We start from the raw sequence: 21,488 nt of genomic DNA, 5'->3' as shown, positions 1-21,488 counted from the left end.
CCAGCTCCCCTGTTTGTTAGCCTCGCTGCCAGTGCAGGACCACAGCTGGTAAATTTGTGCAACTACCCATGCAGAGTCCTTTTCTTTTGCCCTCTCACACTAAAGGTTGGGTGGGAGTCCTTCCTGGAGTGATGCATTCTGGCTGTGGGGGCCAGGAGACTGTGGTGGTGGCTGGAGTTTTTTGTTTTAAACTTCAGCTGAAATGGGGTAAAAGCTCTGCTCTGGAAATAAATTATCCCTCTGGCTGCTCTTAAAAGAGGATTTATAAAGACCAATCAGAAGGGTCTTTTTTCCACAGATCTCATTGCTAATTCAGCAGGGCCTTCTTGTGCTCTTATTTCTCCTCCTCCCAGCACTGGGGTTGGAAGGTCTAAACATGCTGATTGTGTTTGCAAGACTTCTATGTATGCTAGATGGCATGTCTGGTGAGTGTGTGCAGCACCTCTGGCGTGTGTGCATGTGACTTTATGGTCTGCATCTCTTTTCTGTGTGCGCATGCATGCGCATACATTGGCCACAAAGCTCACTGGAATGTGGCCTCCAGAATCAATGCAGCTTTAAGCCCATAAACGTTTCGTTCCTCCTGCTCTATCAGAAAGAACAATCAAATCTGAGACTATCAGGAGGAGAGAACTCCTGGATCTACAGAGTTAATGTTCTCAACATCCTATGGACACAAACTGCAATGAGATTTCCCTTTAATTGCTTTGAGATTTTTTCCCCTTAAAAATATGAAGCAGTATAGAAATGAAATGAGCAATAATCTGAAAATGAATAGCTAATTTCAATTTCGCCTTCCTCAGTCTTTAACAATACAGTGGTGCCCCGCAAGACGAATGCCTCGCAAGACAAAAAACTCGCTAGACAAAAGGTTTTTCCGTTCGCGATTTGCCTCGCAAGACGAATTCCCCTATGGGCTTGCTTCGCAAAACGAAAACGTCTCGCGACTTTGTTTCCTTTGTCTAAAAACCGTTAAAACCAAGGGTGCTTAGCTTGAGCAGCTGCAGTTGCGACTTGACTTCGAGGAGCAACTGTTAGCACGTGGTTTGGTAGCCTTTTCTCAGACTTTGCTCACTTTTGAAGCTTTTCCAAAACTTTTCCAGAACTTCTCTTTCATCCATTTGGTAAGTTAAACTTTTAAAACTTTTTTGGGGGGTTTTGGATTTTGGGTTGGGGTGTTTGGGATTCAAGGACTTGGTGTTGTGGGGGGGTTTGCGATAATCTGGGAGCTTGTGGGCCTTTTTTGGGAATTTTTATGATTTTCTGTGACCACTGGGCAAGGTTGTTTATTTTTGAAAATTTTTTCTGAGTTTGAATTTCTGAGTGCTGGCTGGCTGGGGGAACAGTGGGGGAGGTTTCTGCAGGAATCTGGGACCATTTGGGGGTTTTTTGGAATTTTTATGATTTTCTGTGACCACTAGGCATGGTTGTTTATTTTTGAAAAAATTTTCTGAGTTTGAATTTCTGAGTGCTGGCCATGTTGTTATTTTTTGAATTTTTTTTTTGTCTGGGTGGGGAAACAGTTGGGGAGGGGTTTGCAGCAGTTGGGGAGGGGCTGGGGGAGCAGTTGGGGAGTGGTTTGCAATTTCTGTGTTGTGGGTGGGTGGGTGTCTGTGGGAGGAGTTGAGGTTTTTGAAGACATTGGTGATTTTTGAAGCTTTTCCTAAACTTATTTTGCAGCCATTTGAGGTTTCTGAGGACTTGGTGGTTGATTGTTGAAGCTTTTCCAGAACTTCTCTTTCATCCATTTGGTAAGCTAAACTTTTAAAACTTTTTTGGGGGTTTTTGGATTTTGGATTTGGGGTTGGGGTGCTTGGGATTCAAGGCCTTGGTTCTGGGTTTTAATTTCTGTGTGGTGGGTGGCTGGGTGCTTTTGTATTTTTTGGGTTTGAAGCACATCACTGATTTTTTTTTCTGTTTCTGAGTTTACGAAGGTAGGAGCTGTGCTGCCATGGGACCCAAGAAGACTGCTGCTGCGGTGGCCGGCGAGAGGAAGAAGGAGAAGGTGACGCTGGAAATGAAGAAGGAGATCATCCGGAAGCACGACGGCGGAATGCGTGTGACGGACATCGCCAGGGAGTACGGGAGGAATCCATCAACCATCGGGACCATCCTGAAGATGAGGGAGAAGATCCTGGCGACTGATGCAGCCAAGGGAGTCACCAGGATCGTGAAGAACCGCCCAGCTGTCCTGGAGGAGGTCGAGAAGTTGCTGCTCATCTGGATAGAAGAGAAGCAGCGTGCAGGGGACACAGTGTCTGAGGCCGTCATTTGTGAGAAGGCCAAGGCCTTGCACGCTGACCTCATCCGGGAACAGCCAGGAACCTCAGCCGAGCCAGAAGTCTTCAAGGCTAGCAGAGGTTGGTTTGACCGGTTCAAGACAAGATCTGGCATCCACAGCGTGGTCAGGCATGGAGAGGCTGCCAGTTCTGATGTTCCTGCGGCTGAAGACTTTGCAGCGGAGTTCCTGGAGGTTGTGAAGACAGAGGGCTACGTTCCGCAGCAGGTCTTCAACTGCGACGAGACCGGGCTGTTTTGGAAGAGGATGCCCAAAAGGACTTTCATCACTCAGGAGGAGTCCAGGCTGCCTGGCCACAAGCCCATGAAGGACCGTCTGACCCTGCTCTTCTGTGCCAACGCAAGCGGCGACCTGAAGATCAAGCCCCTGCTGGTGTACCACTCGGAGAACCCACGGGCCTTCAAGAGACACAAGATCGACAAGGAGCGGCTGAGTGTCATGTGGCGATCCAACAGCAAGGCTTGGGTCACACGTGTGCTGTTTGTGGACTGGGTCAATCTTGCTTTTGGCCCTGCTGTCAAGCAGTACCTGCTGGACAACGACCTGCCGCTGAAGGCTTTGCTTCTGATGGACAATGCTCCTGCCCATCCTAAAGGCCTTGAGGTGGACTTGTTGGAGGAGTTCAGCTTCATCAACATCATGTTCCTGCCGCCTAACACCACGCCACTGCTCCAGCCGATGGATCAGCAGGTCATCGCCAATTTCAAAAAACTCTACACCAAGGAGCTTTTCAGGCAATGCTTCGAGGTGACTGACTGCACCACCATCACCCTGCGGGAATTCTGGAAGGACCACTTCGACATCGTCACCTGCTTGAAGATGGTCAACACGGCCTGGAAAGGGATCAGCCAGAGAAATTTGAATTGCGCTTGGCGCAGCCTGTGGCCGGACTGTGTGGCACCAAGTGACTCTGATGCACCAGAGTCAACAGTGGTGCAGGACATTGTTGCCTTGGGGAGGACCATGGGCCTGGAGGTCACGGAGGAGGACGTCTGCGAGCTGGTGGAGGGGCACGACGACGAGCTGACCACCGTGGAGCTGGTCGAACTGCAGGCAGAGGCTGCACAGGAGCAGGCCTCACTGGAAGAGGAGGAAGCAACTGAGGAACGGCTGTCCTCCGAAAGACTGAGGGACATTTGCCTGAAGTGGAAGGAGGTGCAGACTTTTGCAGATCTACACCACCCTGAGAAGCACGTGGCACATGACGCTGGGAACTTTTATGATACGAGGGTCATGTCGTCTTTCAGGGAGCTGCTGAAAAGGCGGATGAAGCAGCAGACTATGGACAGGTTCTTGACCAAGAAGCAAAGAGTGGAAGAGGAGCCTTCTTCAAGTGGTCCCCCACAGTCTTAGAAAATGTACTGTACACTTTGTTGATTTTTAAATGTTTTTCTGTCATGTTTATAAAGTTAATTTATTTTCCCTTCAATTTTTGAACTGCTCTTTACAGTATGTGTGACTTTAAAGAGCAGTTAATAAACTGTTGTTGTACCAAATTTGGCTTTGTTTGAACTTTTTTTGACCATAGGAACGCATTAATTGATTTTCAATGCATTCCTATGGGATTTCGTGATTCGCAAGACGAAAAATTCGCTAGACGACAAAAATTGCGGAACGAATTAATTTCGTCTTGCGGGGCACCACTGTACTGTCTTCAACGTTTTTATTATCATTAATTCATTTCCATATGCCACACTTCTTAAGAATCCTCCTTTCCTCTGCATTCTCAAAACTGTCACCCACTTCAACCGTCAGCCTTCATCTGAAAACTCTGCTACCTTACTGAGGAAGGTGGAAATAAAACAATTAATGAATAAATAAGTCTCACTTATTTACACGCAGACACAAGAGGTCACTAGCTTTGACAGCTTGGGAAAAGATCAGATGCGTTCTCCGGGAAATAGATCTATTAGCTGTTTTATTAGCTGTGACAGATCAACAGTGCCTCCATGTCTAGGCACAGTGTACCTTGATTTGGGGAAGACAAAAGAAGCCATTTCCTTGCTAAATGAATCTGATGCACATCATTGCCATTGCCACAAGATGCGGTAATGGTGGCGGCGGCTAAGAGTGCTTTAGAAGGCGACCAATTCATGAAGGAGGGTGATAGGTTCATCAATGGCACTGGCAGAGGAAGGAGGGCAGGAGTAGTGGCCTGCAAAGGGTGTCAGGGGGCTGCACAGTAAGAGGCCCCCCCCGTGCTGCACTGCTCTTCCTTTCCCCCCGCCTCACCTTCCCTCTTCGCCGTGGGGAGGACCGTCGAAATGGGCTGGGCTCCCTGATGGGGGACATGGAGAGGGGCGGCAAAACCCCCAGGTACGCCGCTGATCCGTGAGCGACTATATGCATCGTCCACCGCGAAGCAGCAGCTGCCTTGGACCCCTCATTCTGCCCTTTGAGCTCAGGACTGAAGGGAGCAGCTCCCCAGGGTCTCCGGCAGGGTCCGTGCCAGCCTGAGCCAGAGATGTTTGCCCCTGTGCCCTCCTGCAGATGCCCTGCCCCTCAGCTGCGCCCCTTCCACTTCCTGCCCGGGTGGGGGGCGCCCTGCAGCCTCTGGCTGGACTCCCAGCCTGATCCTGCCAGGCCCACGTGCTCTCCTCCTCCTCCCGCTCCTGCCCCCCGCCTCCTGCACCTCGGACTCCTCGCTCCGTCCCCGCACAGGAATCCGGCTCCTCTCCGGGGAAACTCGCCAGGCCATGGGCCGCTGCTCCTCCGCTCTCCTCGGCGGGGGACAGGAAAGTGCATCCGCTCTCGAGTCCCCCTGGCTGGCCCCGTTTCCTGCCTCTCTGGGCATCGGAGCTCGCTGGCTGTGGGTTGGGCCCTGGGAGGCTGCAAGGCTGGATGCGCCCCCTTGCAAGGCGAGGGCTGCGAGACCGCCCTGCTGCTTCCCCTGCCCTCGAATTTGCAGCCCGCTGCTTCTGATCCTGGAGGTTCTGCTCTTAGCTGTCGGGGCAAATGGATTAGCCCGATGAGATCTGGTCCATTCCTAGCTCTGGAGCAGCAGGGAACAAGCTTTTTGCACCCTTCTCTAGGGATGCTCACACCTGTGTCCCCGTGTACACAAATCACTGAGCTGTCTTAACTCAGTCGGTAGAGCGTGAGGTGCTTTATCTCAAGGTTGTGAGTTCGAGTCCCATGTGAGAAAAAGTGGAAATAAAGTGTAATGTTTACCTTGAAATTGTGTACACAATAGTCCGAGAAACCCTAAAACTTCCCCTTTCTATACCCTTTCGTTGTCTTCTGTAATAAGTGGGTTTTGTTTAGAAAGCTGTCTCTCAAAATTTATTAGAACATTGGAATGTACCTGGCATTTTATAAGCTCTTCAGTATGTTGCACAAATAAGTCTCCTTGCGATCAGTATGCAGTCCCTGGTTTCCAAATCCTCTACAGGAAATATTCCTGAAATACCATTTCATGAAGCTGGGACGATGCCACCCAGCTGCCTGAATGCCTAGCAGCTGGAGGAGGCAGTCCAGTTCCCAGCTCTGCTGGCCTAGGTCATGTGATCACTTAGCTCCAGCAACAGATGCCAGGGCTGGGCTCTGTTATCTTTCCATACCCTCCAACATCTCTCTGATGAAAATAGGGGTTTCCTGTTTTATAATGATAATTTTACTATTTATACCCCACACATCTTACTAGGTTGCCCAAGCCACTCCAGGCAGCTACCAACATATATAAAAACATAATAAAACATTTTTAAAAATCCCTATACAGGATTACCTTCAGACAACTTGGAGGTCACATAACCCCATACCCTCTGGCATCAAATCAGAAACTGACAACAGCTTCTGTAAATCAGGGACATCCCTGGAAGACAGTGACACTTGGAGGGTCTGTCTTTCCCTGATTTTTCCTTTGCTGTCTCTGGTCTCCTGCCTCCATTCAGCAGAGGAGGGGGCCTTCATACGGAGAAGGATCGGGGCCAACAGGGCATAGTTGGTGCCTTCAGATGACTTCAGTGAAGGGAGAACCATTTGGAGGAACAGCTTGCTGCAATTTTGGAAAGGGATGGAAAGAGCACGGCTACATCGTGGTTTGGTTCTTCAGGTACTTGTTGTTCAAGTTGTTCCATGGAATTCCTGATCTGGACCTTGTGTGGGAAATGAGTTCTCTCCATCACAAGAATAATTTTTGAAGCTTTACTGCACAAGAGTCTTAAACAGTCTTACAATAAGATGAACTTGATAAAGAAGCACGTTGCAAACAATGTTCAGTCCTTTATGTAATCCTGTGAACTTTCCTCTCTCTGGTCCCAGAGGGAGATCCTAAGCTTCTTCATCATTGCAGAACTTATTTGCAACTGCTGCTGCTTCTCCTAGCCATCTCCAACAAGCACCCACTGACTTCTCAAGTTTAAGCTTCCTTCTGTTAGAGCTCTGCAGCTTCTGTTTCCAGCGATGAGTTATTAGGAAAGATACCAGCCTCCTCTGCTGCTTTTGTCAGAGTGGAACCTCTGAGTGGAACCTCTTGCCGAAAAGGTTGCACTCTTTCTTCTTCTATGTTTGCTACATATGCCACAATGTTCTCTCTCTTTTTCTCAAATGTTCCAGGCGACCACAAATGAGTGTCTAAAGGGAAACCAAAAGCTCAGAGGTGGGACGGGTGGGGTGGGGTGGGGAGTCTTGAATATCAGGTTGCCTTGTAGTGCCTGGGGGCCCTGCTATTAGATTTGTATCTCGTAAGTGTTGTAGGAGCCTTTAGGTTTTTTAGCTGTATATTTAAAAAACAAGGCTCTCACGAGATGTTTCATTCTTTTGTTATTCTGACACTGCATTGTTTGCACAGCTTTTTAAAACAGTGATTTTTTTAATATGCAAAAAGAATAAAAATGCATGATAAAGGGTTTATTTAGAAGCAGAGCAAGCATTTTATTTTATTTTAAATAACAGAGGGATGAGGCCCAATTCTTAGTGCTCATCCCAGGTTAAAGATTAGCAGCCACACCCTCACAAAAAGCTATGAAAGGATTTTGTTAGCAAATGTCAAGGTGAATTCCTACCTTGTATTCCTGGGCTGACTCTTCCTTGAGAACCACAGTTCTCACTGTGGATGCGGGTGGCGCTGTGGGTAAAACCACAGTGCCTAGGACTTGCCGATCGTATGGTCGGCGGTTCGAATCCCCGCGGCGGAGTGAGCTCCCGTCTTTCGGTCCCAGCTCCTGCCCACCTAGCAGTTCAAAAGCACCCTTAAAGTGCAAGTAGATAAATAGGTACCGCTTTATAGCGGGAAGGTAAACGGCGTTCCGTGTGCTGCTCTGGTGCAGGCTCGCCAGAGCAGCTATGTCACACTGGCCACGTGACCCGGAAGTGTCTGCGGACGGCGCCGGCTCCCGGCCTCTAGAGTGAGATGAGCGCACAACCCTAGAGTCTGTCAAGACTGGCCCGTACGGGCAGGGGTACCTTTACCTTTACCTTTATGCTGCCTATAGCCAGCCCTGGTCAGCAATGTGTTTGAAGCTCTTTGAGCTAGTTGAAATTTCTGAGCACAGAAAGTTCCAGGCAGAAAGTGCATGGCAGCCCCATGTAGAGTGTGTTACAGTGACCCCTACACAATGTGGCACCAGACTGCCTCTTGGGGGGGGGTAATTATCTGTTCTAAACACTGCAAAGAGAAGAAGATAGCATCCCTGTTTGCCTCTGTAAAAGCGCTTTCATCTTGACCTGCCATACAGCATAGGTCTCGGGCGTGAGGAGAGGAAAGGGCAGAGTCATCTGGCCAGAATGTGCACAGGCCATGTCTGCTATCACTTAAAGCAAGACACTTCCTTCGTGCAACACAGATAAAGCCTTGACTCCTTCAGCCACTCTCTCTCCCACTCAGAGCGCAATTAACAGGCAAACAGGGATGCTATCTTCTTTCCTTTTGGCAGTCAGCAACACACCTCCATAAATCAAGCAGCAGCAACAGCAGCGGCAGCTTGAACACTCTGCTCCAAAACAGCTCTGCTGCTGGGCACCACAAATCAGTCCAGCATGCAGCCTCCGTTCCGCCATCCAGCAATCAGCAACAGAAACCTCTGGCGACTGGGATGACTGGGACAACGTCTGGTCAGACGACTGGAACAACGACTGGGCCCATAACCGATGTCAGCATCGTCCTTGAGCCAGTGCCACCAACTGGACTCATCCACTTCAGCCCCGACTGGGCTAGGCGAGCTGGGTAGCACTTCCAGAGACCACCTTCTGCACAGGAACAGGTCAAAGTGCTGTGGACTCACAGCTTAGAGTTGTGAGCACCGGATTCACTTCCACAAGAAGACAGTCGTCGCACAGCAGAGTATAGCAGAGTATAGCAGAGTATAAACGACTCGGAGAGCAGCTCTGTAGAATATCTTCTTTATTCTATCTACAGCTATAATACACAACTATGTACAGAGCTTAATGAGGTCTAAGCATAAATGAATGCTGAACCGCACTGAGTGCCTGCAGCTGCTCTTAGCAGCAACCCTATCTATACACACGATCTCTAACACTCAGTCTCTCTCTCTCTCCAACACACTGACTGACTGACTCTTTGATGTGGTGCTGGAGCAGAATAAGTAGAGAGCAGAACATTGCCCCTCCTCTCTGGAAAATCACCAGACTCATCAGGAGATTCTTTGATATGGGAAGGGTGAAATCTCCTCACTCCCTTGGACCCCTTCCTTGACACCAAGGGGAGCTCCTCTTCTGGGGCTAAAAGCATTGCTGTGGAGGTTTCATTTTTGTCATGATTGCAAGGGAAGAAGGGAAGGTAACCCCCCCCCTAACACAAAGAACTGAATGAAAATAGCCCTGTCTGAGCGATTAGCTACTGGAGAGCATAATGTGGGGTTTAGTTGTGATGCTCACCTGCCTCCCTGGATGAGTCTTTTCTTGGGTTCAGGGAGCTGGGGGAGCAACATGAAGTTCCCAGGTTACATTTCCTTCTGGTCAGCTATTCCAGCTCTTGTCTCCTCCCCATTTCTTTATGGAGGGGCAAAAGCTATGCACTTTGTATAGACGCAAGTATAACCAACAACAAAATAACTCTGCAACCAATCAGAGGGAAACAATGCTGCTGGCACCAATCAAAGGCTAGCCCCCTTCCTCTGCAGGGCGGGGGAGAAGCCAGAAGGGAGGGAGGAAGTGCCGCCGTCAGGAAGAGAAAAAGAGAGAGAGAAATGGTGCAGCCCAAACTATATGAATCAGAACCATGAGGCAATTTCTGGACCTTCTGTGGGACGGATCCAGAACCCATTCGGGTCAGAACCTTAGATTGCTGACCTCTGTCCAGAGACTTCACAGCCATCTTCACTTCCTAGGAACTCTGGGAACTGTAGTTCTGGGAGGAACCTCTCAGAGGTTTCTGAGCCTCCTCAGCCAACTACAATTAGACATCCTGAGACTACAATTCCCAGAAAAGCTGGACCAAGGCCTTTAGCCACAGCCCTGACCAAATAACGGACCTCTCTCTTCTCTCCCACTCCACCTCCCACATTCACAACAAATCAGTCTCCCACTCCTCAGTCCCTTTCACTCATCTCCCCTAGCCCTAATTCTTTCACATTCCTTTAAAACATTTCTGTGAACTAAGGAACACAAAAAAACACCCTCACTGGTCACCTTCCACAGGTCAAAAGCCAACGCAGAAAATATTTAATAAAAACAGCACAAAACAGGTACACAAGAGCACAGAAAATAGGAGATGAGTTTTAAAAGCAATCCCAAATGAACATTTAACACAGGGACCTTTCATTCAGCTGGAAAATGCTATCAGTAAAAAGCTCTTCAATAGATTATGCAAAGTTCAAGTAAAGAGCGCCTGGAATGCTGATCTACAAGACAAGGGCAGCCCACCATTTGGGCAGTGAAAGGCGGACCTGAAAACTCAACAGATTCAACACACACCTTGAGCATTGCAGATTCACACTCTCTCCCTGTTTATCTAGCAAAAAGTTGCCACTTACTTTGTACATTTAGTATATGTGACCTTCATTACTTTAATACGTATATATGTGTATACAAATTTAAGTAGAAACACTAAAACATCATTCCATGCATTTACAACTGATTTCCCCCTTTATGAGTTTCTTGATGTAAGTAGTGAACCCTGAGTGAAAAACTCCATACATTTATATTGTTTTCCCCATGTGAATTTACTAATGAATATTAAGGTCTCCACTCCCTCTGAAGCCCTTTCCCCATTAAATAAACCCGTAGTTTTCATTGTGTGTGTGTTAGCTGATGTCTTCTAAGGTGTTCATTTTTACTGAAGCTATTTGCACAATCCACACATTTAAATGGTTTCTCACCTGTGTGAGTTCGTTGATGTATTCTAAGTTTCCCACTTTCACTGAAGCACGTTCCACATTCAATACATTTAAATGGTTTCTCCCCTGTGTGAGTTCGTTGGTGTATTCTAAGAGTTCCACTTTCACTGAAGCACGTTCCACATTCAATACATTTAAATGGTTTCTCCCCAGTGTGAGTTCGTTGATGTATTCTAAGTTTCCCACTTTCACTGAAGCTCTTTCCACATTCAATACATTTAAATGGTTTCTCCCCAGTGTGAGTTCGTTGATGTATTCTAAGTGTCCCACTTTGACTGAAGCTTTTTCCACATTCAATACATTTAAATGGTTTCTCCCCAGTGTGAGTTCGTTGATGTATTCTAAGTGCTCCATTCTTACTGAAGCTTTTTCCACATTCAATACATTTAAATGGTTTCTCCCCAGTGTGAGTTCGTTGATGTATTCTAAGTTTCCCACTTTCACTGAAGCTCTTTCCACATTCAATACATTTAAATGGTTTCTCCCCAGTGTGAGTTCGTTGATGTATTCTAAGTGTCCCACTTTGACTGAAGCTTTTTCCACATTCAATACATTTAAATGGTTTCTCCCCTGTGTGAGTTCGTTGATGTCTTCTAAGTGATCCACTTTCACTGAAGCACTTTCCACATTCAATACATTTAAATGGTTTCTCCCCAGTGTGAGTTCGTTGATGTATTCTAAGTTTCTCACTTTCACTGAAGCTTTTTCCACATTCGATACATTTAAATGGTTTCTCCCCTGTGTGAGTTTGTTGATGTATTCTAAGTGCCCCACTTTGACTGAAGCTCTTTGCACATTCAATACATTTAAATGGTTTCTCCCCAGTGTGAGTTCGTTGATGTATTCTCAGTGCTCCATTCTTACTGAAGCTTTTTCCACATTCAATACATTTAAATGGTTTCTCCCCTGTGTGAGTTCGTTGATGTCTTCTAAGTGCTCCACTTTCACTGAAGCACTTTCCACATTCAATACATTTAAATGGTTTCTCCCCAGTGTGAGTTTGTTGATGTATTGTAAGTTTATCACTTTCTCTGAAGCTTTTTCCACATTCAATACATTTAAATGGTTTCTCCCCTGTGTGAGTTCGTTGGTGTACTCTAAGTGCTCCATTCTTATTGAAGCTTTTTCCACATTCAATACATTTAAATGGTTTCTCCCCTGTGTGAGTTCGTTGGTGTATTCTAAGGACTCCATATTGCCTGAAGCTCTTTCCACATTCAGTACATTTAAATGGTTTCTCCCCTGTGTGAGTTCGTTGGTGTACTCTAAGTGCTTCATTCTTACCGAAGCTTTTTCCACATTCAATACATTTAAATGGTTTCTCCCCTGTGTGAGTTCGTTGATGTATTCTAAGTTTCTCACTTTCACTGAAGCTTTTTCCACATTCGATACATTTAAATGGTTTCTCCCCCGTGTGAGTTCGTTGATGTATTCTAAGTGTCCCTATTTGACTGAAGCTTTTTCCACATTCAATACATTTAAATGGTTTCTCACCTGTGTGAGTTCGTTGATGTATTCTAAGTTTCTCACTTTCACTGAAGCTTTTTCCACATTCGATACATTTAAATGGTTTCTCCCCTGTGTGAGTTCGTTGATGTATTCTAAGTGCTCCACTTTCGCTGAAACTCTTTCCACATTCAGTACATTTAAATGGTTTCTCCCCTGTGTGAGTTCGTTGGTGTATTCTAAGGACTCCATATTGCCTGAAGCTCTTTCCACATTCAATACATTTAAATGGTTTCTCCCCTGTGTGAGTTCGTTGATGTATTCTAAGGACTCCATATTGCCTGAAGCTCTTTCCACATTCAATACATTTAAATGGTTTCTCCCCCGTGTGAGTTCGTTGGTGTATTCTAAGTGTTCGACGGTCATTGAAGCTCTTTCCACATTCAAAACATTCAAATCCTTTCTCCCCCGTATTAGTTCGTTGATATATTCTAAGTTCTCCACTTTCACTGAAGCCCTTTCCACATTCCATACATTCAAATAGTTTCTCTCCTTTGTGAGTTTGTTGTTGTATCCTCAGTTTCTTTCTTCTTCCCAATAAATTCACATCTTCCTCACCTGTTTGGGAATCTGGGAGGAAAGAGAATCCTGTTAGACTTTCAAGAAAGACAAAAAGGGAACTGCACACATGTCAATCCCAGTCTGCACCTTCTCTCATTTTAACACTGTCTCCATTCTCCACTGTCCTCTCTAGGTTTCAAATTTTTAGGAATTAATATGAGATAATGGCAAGAGCAACACATGATCACTCCATTCACACTTGGTAAAGCACCATCATTTTATAATACAGATCTATGGTGGAATTGGCTTTTTAGACACATCTATTTTTACTTTCTGAAGTGAAGAAATGATCTCAGGGTAAAGTAACGGTATCTCCCTTGTGAAATAAATAAAACTTAAGAGCTACATGTAACTGTAAAAATATTGCAATGTATTAGAACCTAAGAAGAGCCTGCTGGATCAGGCAAAGGCCCACCTAGTCCAGCATCCTCTTCTCACAGAGGCCAACCAGATGCCTGTGGGAAACCGGCAAGCAGGACTGGAGCACAAGAGTCTTCTCTGCCATCGTGTGCTTTCCAGAAACTAGTATTAAGAAGCATTATTGCCTAGGACAGCGAGGGCAGAGCAGAGACGTCTTTCTTATCCTTTTTTTCAAGCTATCCATGTTGCTGGCCATCACCGTCTCCTGTAGGATAGATTCCATAAATGAACTATGCTTCTGCTTTTTCATCTTTGCAGCCGTTAAAGGCTGATAAATGTATTATGGCCTAAGCTTTTGTGGGCTGCAGTCTGACAAAGTGGACTCTTGACCAGGAAAGCTGGTGCCACTATAAACTTCTGAGTCTCTTTGTTGGCTTTTTGTACTTATGGAATGTGAAGCAGGGGAGGAGCAGCCAAGCTGCAGCAGGAGCAAAGAACAAAGAGCAGGAAGAGGGGGTGCCGTGGGGGGGGGGACACAGACCGTCAGCTCCAGTTTGAGGTCTGACACAGAGACCCCGGAAATAGCCTGTCCAAACAATCGTAGGCTCGAGAGAATCTGCGAGAAGAGGGGAAAAGAAAGCGAAAGTGGGGCTTCTTTGCTGGAGGACTCGGCAACTGCAAGCTGGGATGAACAGGCCGAAGACTGAGCTCCACAGTGATTTGTGAGTTTGAGCATTAAGCCTGAGATAATTACTACTGGAGTTGACTGACTGCCAAATTAATTATCGCCCTGGCTTTTGCATCTCCTTTCGACCAAGCATTAGTTATAGGGTCAGGAGGGTCATCAGTTACATAGGTCCATACTTCTCTAGAGGTCAAAAGCGCCTCCACCCGAAAAGACCATAAACTATAGTTCTCATCTGTCAGCTGTGGGAAGACCAGAGCCTTCTCAGCTTCAGGAACCCGGTCAACCATTCTGGAACTCTTCCAGACCCACAAAAACTATGCTAACAGGAGAAGGAGTTTTGAAACCTTTCTCAGAGTCCAAAAATATGCAGTCATCCACTCAGCAGCTGGGCCCATAACCAAAGATGTTGGCTTTTTGCAGTATGGTAGCGCTGCAGAGAGCTTGCTGGGGAGACCATGCATTAAAAAGAAAGGACTCAAAAATAACTTAAAGAAGGTTTTAATAAGAAAAACAAAAACTCCATTTACACTAAATATATTAACAAACAAACATGACCCAACCACCAACCCATCCCCCAGGGTAATGGGAGAGCTAGGTGCTGCTCCTTATATATTACACCCAGATGCTGACACACCTTAATCAAATACAACTCAGCAGCACCTGCTATGTTTCACAGCTGTAAAGCTGGGTCTCGTTATCTTGCTCTGGCCCTTGCTCTGGCCCCTTAAAGACATACACATGGAGTGGAACAATGATGAACCTTTACATTTAAAGAAACCATTCAACAGTTTTGCGTCTGTGCGGGAGAACCAAGCCATTACACAGGGGCGCTAAAATTATTATCCCACTCACTCACTCTCACAAACAACCCCAGTCTGTAAGATTTACACAATTTCCTTATAATACCATCCGCTCTTGTACTTTATATGCCCAATCCTAAGTGTAGAGCCTCCAGTTACAGGAATCCTGTATTATGATAACTGGTCCTTTGTCCCTTAACCCCACCAAACTGGGGAGGTGCATGCATTTATTGTGTTTTGATGCTGGTGGAATTTATCATTCTGACCCTGTCTCTAAAAAATAAGAGTAATAGAAACAATTTAAATACATTAATTATAAAAAATTATGTGAAGCATTTCTGTTCCCCTTCACCCATTTTTTAGGATTGGTGTGCAACATCATTATCATCAATTATTCCCACCGTGGAAATAACACCTAAGATTTCAAAGCCTGGAGGAAGAAAATCTGCCCCCACTACTTTAGGAAAAGGATTCAAGAAACAAAGAGCTGCTTCGGAGAAGGCCTCACCCGTTCCTTCTTCCTGTCAGGAACTTCCTTCCATTTGTCTCCTCTCCATCTTTTCCTCTTTCTCCCTCCGCCATCCATCTATCCCTGTCCCCATCTCCTCTCCCCTGGAACTCACCAGATTTCTCCAAGGGTCCTGGGAGGGAATGCTCAGAGTTTGTGGGGAGGGATGCGGGAGAGAGCCTGACCAGGTCACCCGTCCATCTTCCTCCTTCCATCCTGGCCAGGGTTGCAGGTTCAGTCTCAGCTAGGTTTGCAGGTTCAGCTTCCTGAGGAGTGCAGAATCCAGAGCAAGTTGCAGCTTCCTGGGAGGGAGGGAAGAAGAAGAAGCCAAGGGAGTCTGAGAGCCCCTGCAGGGATTCTCCTGCCCAAGACATTCTACTGCCCCTGGAGAAGCCCCAATTGGGCACCCCCTTCCCAAGGGCACCCCCTTCCCAAGGTGCATTTTCAAACACCTTTGGCAATTCTTTTCACCTGCCTGTCCCACCTCCCTTCCTAATAATAATAATAATAATAATAATAATAATAATAATAATAATAAATTTTATTTATATCCCGCCCTCCCCAGCCGAAGCCAGGCTCAGGGCGGCTAACAACACTAAAATAGTGCAACATTATAAAAACATCAAAGAATTAATTAAAATCAAAATTGATGGCAACCATAAACTAAAGTATTGTAAAGATTGCCAAAGGAGGGAGTCAGGCTGCGCCCTGACCAAAGGCCTGGTGGAACAGCTCTGTCTTGCAGGCCCTGCGGAAAGATGTCAAGTCCTGGAGGGCCCTTGTCTCTTGTGACAGAGCGTTCCACCAGGTTGGAGCCGCAGCCGAAAAAGCCCTGGCTCTAGTTGAGGCCAGCCTAACCTCTCTGAGGCCTGGGACCTTCAAGATGTTTTTATTTGAAGACCGTAAGTTCCTCTGTGGGGCATACCAGGAGAGGCGGTCCCGTAGATACGAGGGTCCTAGGCCGTATAGGGCTTTGAAGGTTAAAACCAGCACCTTAAACCTGATCCTGTACTCCACCGGGAGCCAGTGCAGCTGGTATAGCACCAGATGAATGTGATCCCGCAGCGAAGACCCCGTAAGGAGTCTCGCTGCGGCATTCTGCACCCGCTGGAGTTTCTGGGTCAGTCTCAGGGGCAGCCCCACGTAGAGCGAGTTACAATAATCCAGTCTGGAGGTGACCGTCGCGTGGATCACAGTGGCTAGGTCAGGGTGAGAGAGGTAAGGAGCCAACTGCTTAGCTTGGCAGAGATGAAAAAATGCCGCCTTTGTTATAGCTGCAATCTGCGCCTCCATGGAGAGGGAGGTATCGAAGATTACACCCAAACTCTTAACGGACGGTGCTGGCACTAATTGCACCCCCGCAAGAGATCCGAGTTGCCCCCTCAATCCCATATCGTCCCGTCCCAGCCAGAGGACCTCTGTCTTCGAAGGATTTAACTTCAACCGGCTCCCACGTAACCATCCAGCCACAGCCTCCAAGCATCTGATCAGTGTGTCTGGGGCCGAGTCAGGATGGCCATCCATCAACAGATAGAGTTGGGTGTCATCAGCATACTGATGGCAGCCCAGCCCAAAACTCCGGACAAGCTGGGCGAGGGGGCGCATAAAGATGTTAAAAAGCATCGGGGAGAGTATCGCACCCTGGGGCACTCCACACACCAAGGAGTGGCGGAATGACAGTTCCCCCCCAAGCGCCACCCTCTGTCCCCGACCAGAGAGAAACGAGCGCAGCCATTGAAGGACTGTGCCCTGGATCCCCACGTCGGCAAGGCGGTGGTCCAGGAGTTCGTGATCGACCATGTCGAAGGCTGCTGACAGGTCTAGAAGAATCAGCAGCCCCGACCCGCCTCGATCCAGCTGCCTGAGGAGATCATCTGTTAGGGCGACCAGAGCCGTCTCGGTCCCATGACCAGCGCGGAAGCCGGACTGGAACGGATCCAGAGCCGATGTTTCATCCAGAAACCTACCAAGCTGTTCAGCAACCGCTCTCTCAATCACCTTGCCCAGGAATGGAAGATTCGAAACTGGGCGGTAATTGGATAGATCTAAGGGATCTAATGATGTTTTCTTTAAGAGCGGACGCACCACTGCCTCCTTCAGTTCCCCTGGGAATGTCCCGGTGCCAAGGGACAGATTGATGATATCCCCCAGGGGGGCCCGCACCTCGTCTGGACACGCTCTAATCAGCCAAGACGGGCACGGGTCGAGAGGACAAGTGGTGGGCTTTCCAGCTCGGAGGAGTCTGTCCACATCGGCTGGGGATATCCGGTCAAAGTGGTCCAATACTGGACCCGAGGACAGTCGAGGGGCCTCCAGTTCCTTTATTGTATCCAAATTGGCTCACAGCTGTGTGTCAAATTATTATTTAAATTTGGCTGTCCTTCGAGGGACGTTAAAGACCGAATTACACTAAATAATTGTGCCGGGCGAGAGCTAGCGGATGCAATGGAGGCCGAGAAGTAGGACTTCTTAGCGGCCTTCACTGCCATCTCGTAGGTTTTCATAAAAACTCTATAAGATGTTCTTGAGGCTCCGTCACGGGCACCCCGCCATACTCGCTCTAGCCGTCTGAGGTCCCGCTTCATTTTCCGGAGCTCCTCAGTAAACCAGGGAGCCCGGTTTCTGCGGGGTCGCAGAGGGCGCTTAGGTGCGATCTCATTGATGGCTGCCAGGAGCTGGGTATTCCAGCCCTCAACAAGCTCAGTCAATGAGTTGCCAGGGGAAGAAAGGTCCCGAAAGGCTTGACGGAACCTATCAGGGTCCATCAGCCTCCGCGGGCGAGCCCAAAACGGCTCGCCACCTAAGCAGGGTGGGGGTGGAACATCAATCCTGGCTTTCAGAGCATAGTGATCAGACCATGGCACCTTGATCGAAGGAAACATGATCACATCTATACCGACACCAAAGATCAAATCCAGCGTGTGGCCTGCTTGATGTGTGGGGCCCGAAACAAACTGGGAGAGCCCTAGTGTCGCCATGGAAGACACCAGGTCCAGAGCCTGTGAGGAAGGAGTGGCATCGGCATGGATGTTGAAGTCCCCCAATACCAATAGGTTAGGGAACTCCAAGGCCCAGCCGGCCACCGCCTCCAGCAGGCCTGACAGGGTGGCTGCTGGTGCGCTAGGTGGCCGGTACACCAGCCAGACAGCCAAGCTCACCTCGGAGCCCCACACTAGGCCAACACATTCAATGCCGGGGATCGATGGCGGTGGTAGAGCCCTGAAAGAACAATCTTCCCGGATTAATAATGCCACCCCTCCCCCCCGGCCCACAGTCCGTGACTGGTGGAGGACGGAAAAACCCGGGGGCGCCATCTCTCGTAAGGTAACAGTATCCCCTTCGCGCACCCAGGTCTCCGTCACACAAGCCAGGTCGACCCCCTGCGAGATGATGAAATCTCGCAGGGTGGCGGTTTTGTTGCCTATAGACCTAGCATTGCACAACACCAGTGACGGAGGTGAGTAATCCTTGCTCACCCTACCCTCGTCTCTCGGGATGGGGCGCAGATTGGAAGGGGTACGAGCATATCCGTATCTCGATCCCCTTCGCCTATGACATCTGCCCCCACCGCCATACCTTCCTCGCCCCTCCACAGTAGGAATCCCAAGCCTCATACTCGCCTCCATTTACAAAATACAAAAGCAAACAAACAAACAAAAGACAATTACACCAAAACAAAACCAATCCCCACCCCACTCAACAACCATCCCACCCCAACCCAAAATAAAAGAAAACAAAGTAAAAATGCATGGATAAAAACCACCATTTATGGTGGTACAACAAAGTAAAAAGTAAAAACACTTTTAAAACACTTTAAATATATAAAACGTTTAAACATTTAAATATTTGCTGCTGCAGCACCAGTGTCCTTAACGTTGTGGCGGTGGTGAGTATGGGGCCCGCCCCCAGGCCCAAGGTGGAGAATGGGCTTGCAGGGGGAGCGGTCCTCCCCAAGACTCACCGGCAAAGTGGCAGCAGCAATGTCCCTAGGCCTCCTTGGAGCCTTATATGCTGAGGTGGAGTATGGGGCCCGCCCCCAGGCCCAAGGTGGAGAATGGGCTTCAGGGGGGAGCGGTCCTCCCCAAGACTCACCGGCAAAGCGGCAGCAGCAATGTCCCGAGGCCTCCTTGGAGCCTTATATGCTGAGGTGGAGTATGGGGGCCGCCCCCAGGCCCAGGATGGAAGATGGGCTTGCAGGGGGAGCGGTCCTCCCCAAGACTCACCGGCAAAGCGGCAGCAGCAATGTCCCGAGGCCTCCTTGGAGCCTTATATGCTGAGGTGGAGTATGGGGCCCGCCCCCAGGCCCAAGGTGGAGAATGGGCTTCAGGGGGGAGCGGTCCTCCCCAAGATTCACCGGCAAAGCGGCGGCAGCAGCCTAAGGCTGGCATGGTATGCACATTAGTGGCCTGAGAGTAGATTCCTGGGAACTTAAAAGTTAATCTAAAAAGGACTGCTCTGAATACATGGGTAGCCCTTGCAGAGAGAAGAAGGAAGCCCCTTGCTTGCATCTGGACCCCTTGGGAGAGGCGGGGGATCCGCCCACTGCTCCCTCTGCCCTCGCTGCCTCTTCCTCTGTCCTCCTGCCCTGCAAACACCCTTTGCTCTTGTTTCTCAGGGGAGAGAGGCAGAAAGAGCCTTCAAACCCATCCGTTTCCTCCTCTGCTCCCCCTCCTGTCCTTTTGGGAAACAGGAACTTTGGTCAGGAGTAAACAACTTAGACGGCAAGTTCGCAAGATAAGCCCTTTGGAGCACTGCTTGCTCCTACTATGTGTGTGTCTGTGTGTGTTTGGACCTAGAGGACAACATACATGTTTACACCACGTGATTCCTTAAAGAGGGCGATTCTTTAAAACTGAAGGCCATTTCTACGAAATGGAAGACTTCCGAAGGCAGCCTTTTACAGGGAAATTTTTGCTTGTTTTTATATTGTTGGAAGCTACCCAGATGGGCAGAGGTAACCCAGTCAGATAGGCAGGAAGAAAGTAATAATAATAATAATAATAATAATAATAATAATAATAATAATAATTGCTTCCTAAGCCTATCCTGGGACGTGGGTGGCACTGTGGGTTAAACCACAGAGCCTAGGACTTGCCGATCAGAAGGTCGGCGGTTTGCATCCCTGTGACGGGGTGAGCTCCCGTTTCTCGGTCCCTGCTCCTGCCAACCTAGCAGTTCGAAAGCACATCAAAGTGCAAGTAGATAAATAGGTACCGCTTTGACAGAAAGGTAAGCAGCGTTCCCGTGCACTGCTCTGGTTCGCAAGAAGCGGCTTAGTCATGCTGGCCACATGACCCGAAAAGTGTACGACGGCTCCCTCGGCCAGTAAAGCGAGATGAGCTCCGCAACCCCAGAGTCGGCCACGACTGGACCTAATGGTCAGGGGTCCTTTACCTTTTTAAGCCTGTCCTGCTAGGCATGCTGATCACAGACTCTGTCCAAACAACCCCTTTGAATGCAACAGGGCTTCCTATTTTTACTGCTATCAGTGGGATCAGTCAAACCACGGAGCCACTGATCAACCAGAGTTTCCTGTTTTGACCAAGCAGAGTTTGAAGTTAGCTTAATATCCCAGCTTATTCCAAAGCTGCCAGCTGCAGTTTCCTGGTTTGGGCAAAATGGAAAGTTTGTTAGCTATGGCTCATAAGAGATTGCCTGGTTTCATCACAGTTCACCCTCAGGGTTGGCCCAATCATGAGATAAGCTGGGACCATTAGGTCAGGAGCAGATGCAGGGAGATACGGGACCAGCACATTCCCAGCTCCCCTGTTTGTTAGCATTGCTGCCAGTGCAGGACCACAGCTGGTAAATTTGTGCAACTACCCATTTAGAGTCTTTTTCTTTTGCCCTCTCTCACTAAAGGTTGGGTGGGGGTCCTTCATGGAGTGATGCATTCTGGTTGTGGGGGCCAGGAGACTGCGGTGGTGGCTAGAGTTTTTGGTTTTAATCTTGAGTCAACTTAGGTTGTATCGTATCTTTGCTGCAGCAATGCATTAATAACTGTTCCTATTTTTAACCCAGATTTTCAGGCTGTGATTCAGTCACCTGAACCTGACCATTATCCTAATAAATCTTGTAACAACCTTGCAAAATAGGCCAGTGTTATTTAATGCAAGTACACATGGGATCGCTGAGGCTGCAAGACATGCAAAGAGATTTACCTCAGTGGGGAGAAAAGAGCATTTTGGAAATGAAGGCAATTTAGAGGAGGAAAATGAGGATTGGTGGCAGATCACCTCTTCTGACGTAGCTTCTGCTCTGATAAAATTCAGAGTCACCTGCAGCTGTTTAAGTAAAGTAAGAACATCAGGAGATATGATCGCAAACCTCCCATGTGTAAGAAAGTTTGGTCTAGCAAGCCTTTTTAAAGTGGATTAGAAGGAAAGTGCAGGGAGGAGGAATATTCACCACCAAAGCTAAACAGAACCTCCATGTCTAGAGGCACTGGACCTGTGACCTCCAGGTGCTGGAA

General features: G+C 48.1%; 3 protein-coding genes across 4 annotated transcripts in view; 1 reads left to right on the top strand and 2 right to left on the bottom strand.

The window, feature by feature from the left end:
* LOC114592429 (tripartite motif-containing protein 10-like) overlaps positions 1 to 21,488 on the top strand; it is a 647,260-nt gene that overhangs the window by 427,433 nt on the left and 198,339 nt on the right. The window lies entirely within an intron of this gene.
* LOC144326506 (uncharacterized) overlaps positions 1 to 21,488 on the bottom strand; it is a 100,390-nt gene that overhangs the window by 75,272 nt on the left and 3,630 nt on the right. The gene's annotated exons all lie outside the window — the stretch shown is intronic.
* Positions 9,883 to 21,429, bottom strand: LOC144325983 (uncharacterized). 2 transcript variants are annotated; one of them, XM_077921461.1, is made up of 3 exons: positions 18,978 to 21,429; positions 15,132 to 15,318; positions 9,883 to 12,669 (listed from the first exon to the last, which is right to left on the bottom strand). In XM_077921461.1, exons 2-3 carry the CDS (start codon positions 15,229 to 15,231, stop codon positions 10,487 to 10,489), a joined length of 2,283 nt encoding a protein of 760 aa, XP_077777587.1. In that variant the 5' UTR covers positions 15,232 to 15,318; positions 18,978 to 21,429; the 3' UTR covers positions 9,883 to 10,486. The 2 variants fall into 2 exon arrangements, with proteins under 2 accessions (XP_077777587.1, XP_077777591.1); XM_077921465.1 differs by lacking the exons at positions 15,132 to 15,318; positions 18,978 to 21,429 and adding an exon at positions 15,017 to 15,093.

The sequence above is a fragment of the Podarcis muralis genome, chromosome 2 (genome assembly GCF_964188315.1).
Source record: "Podarcis muralis chromosome 2, rPodMur119.hap1.1, whole genome shotgun sequence".
NCBI lineage: Eukaryota > Metazoa > Chordata > Lepidosauria > Squamata > Lacertidae > Podarcis > Podarcis muralis.
This window is presented reverse-complemented; position numbering and strand designations above follow the sequence as displayed.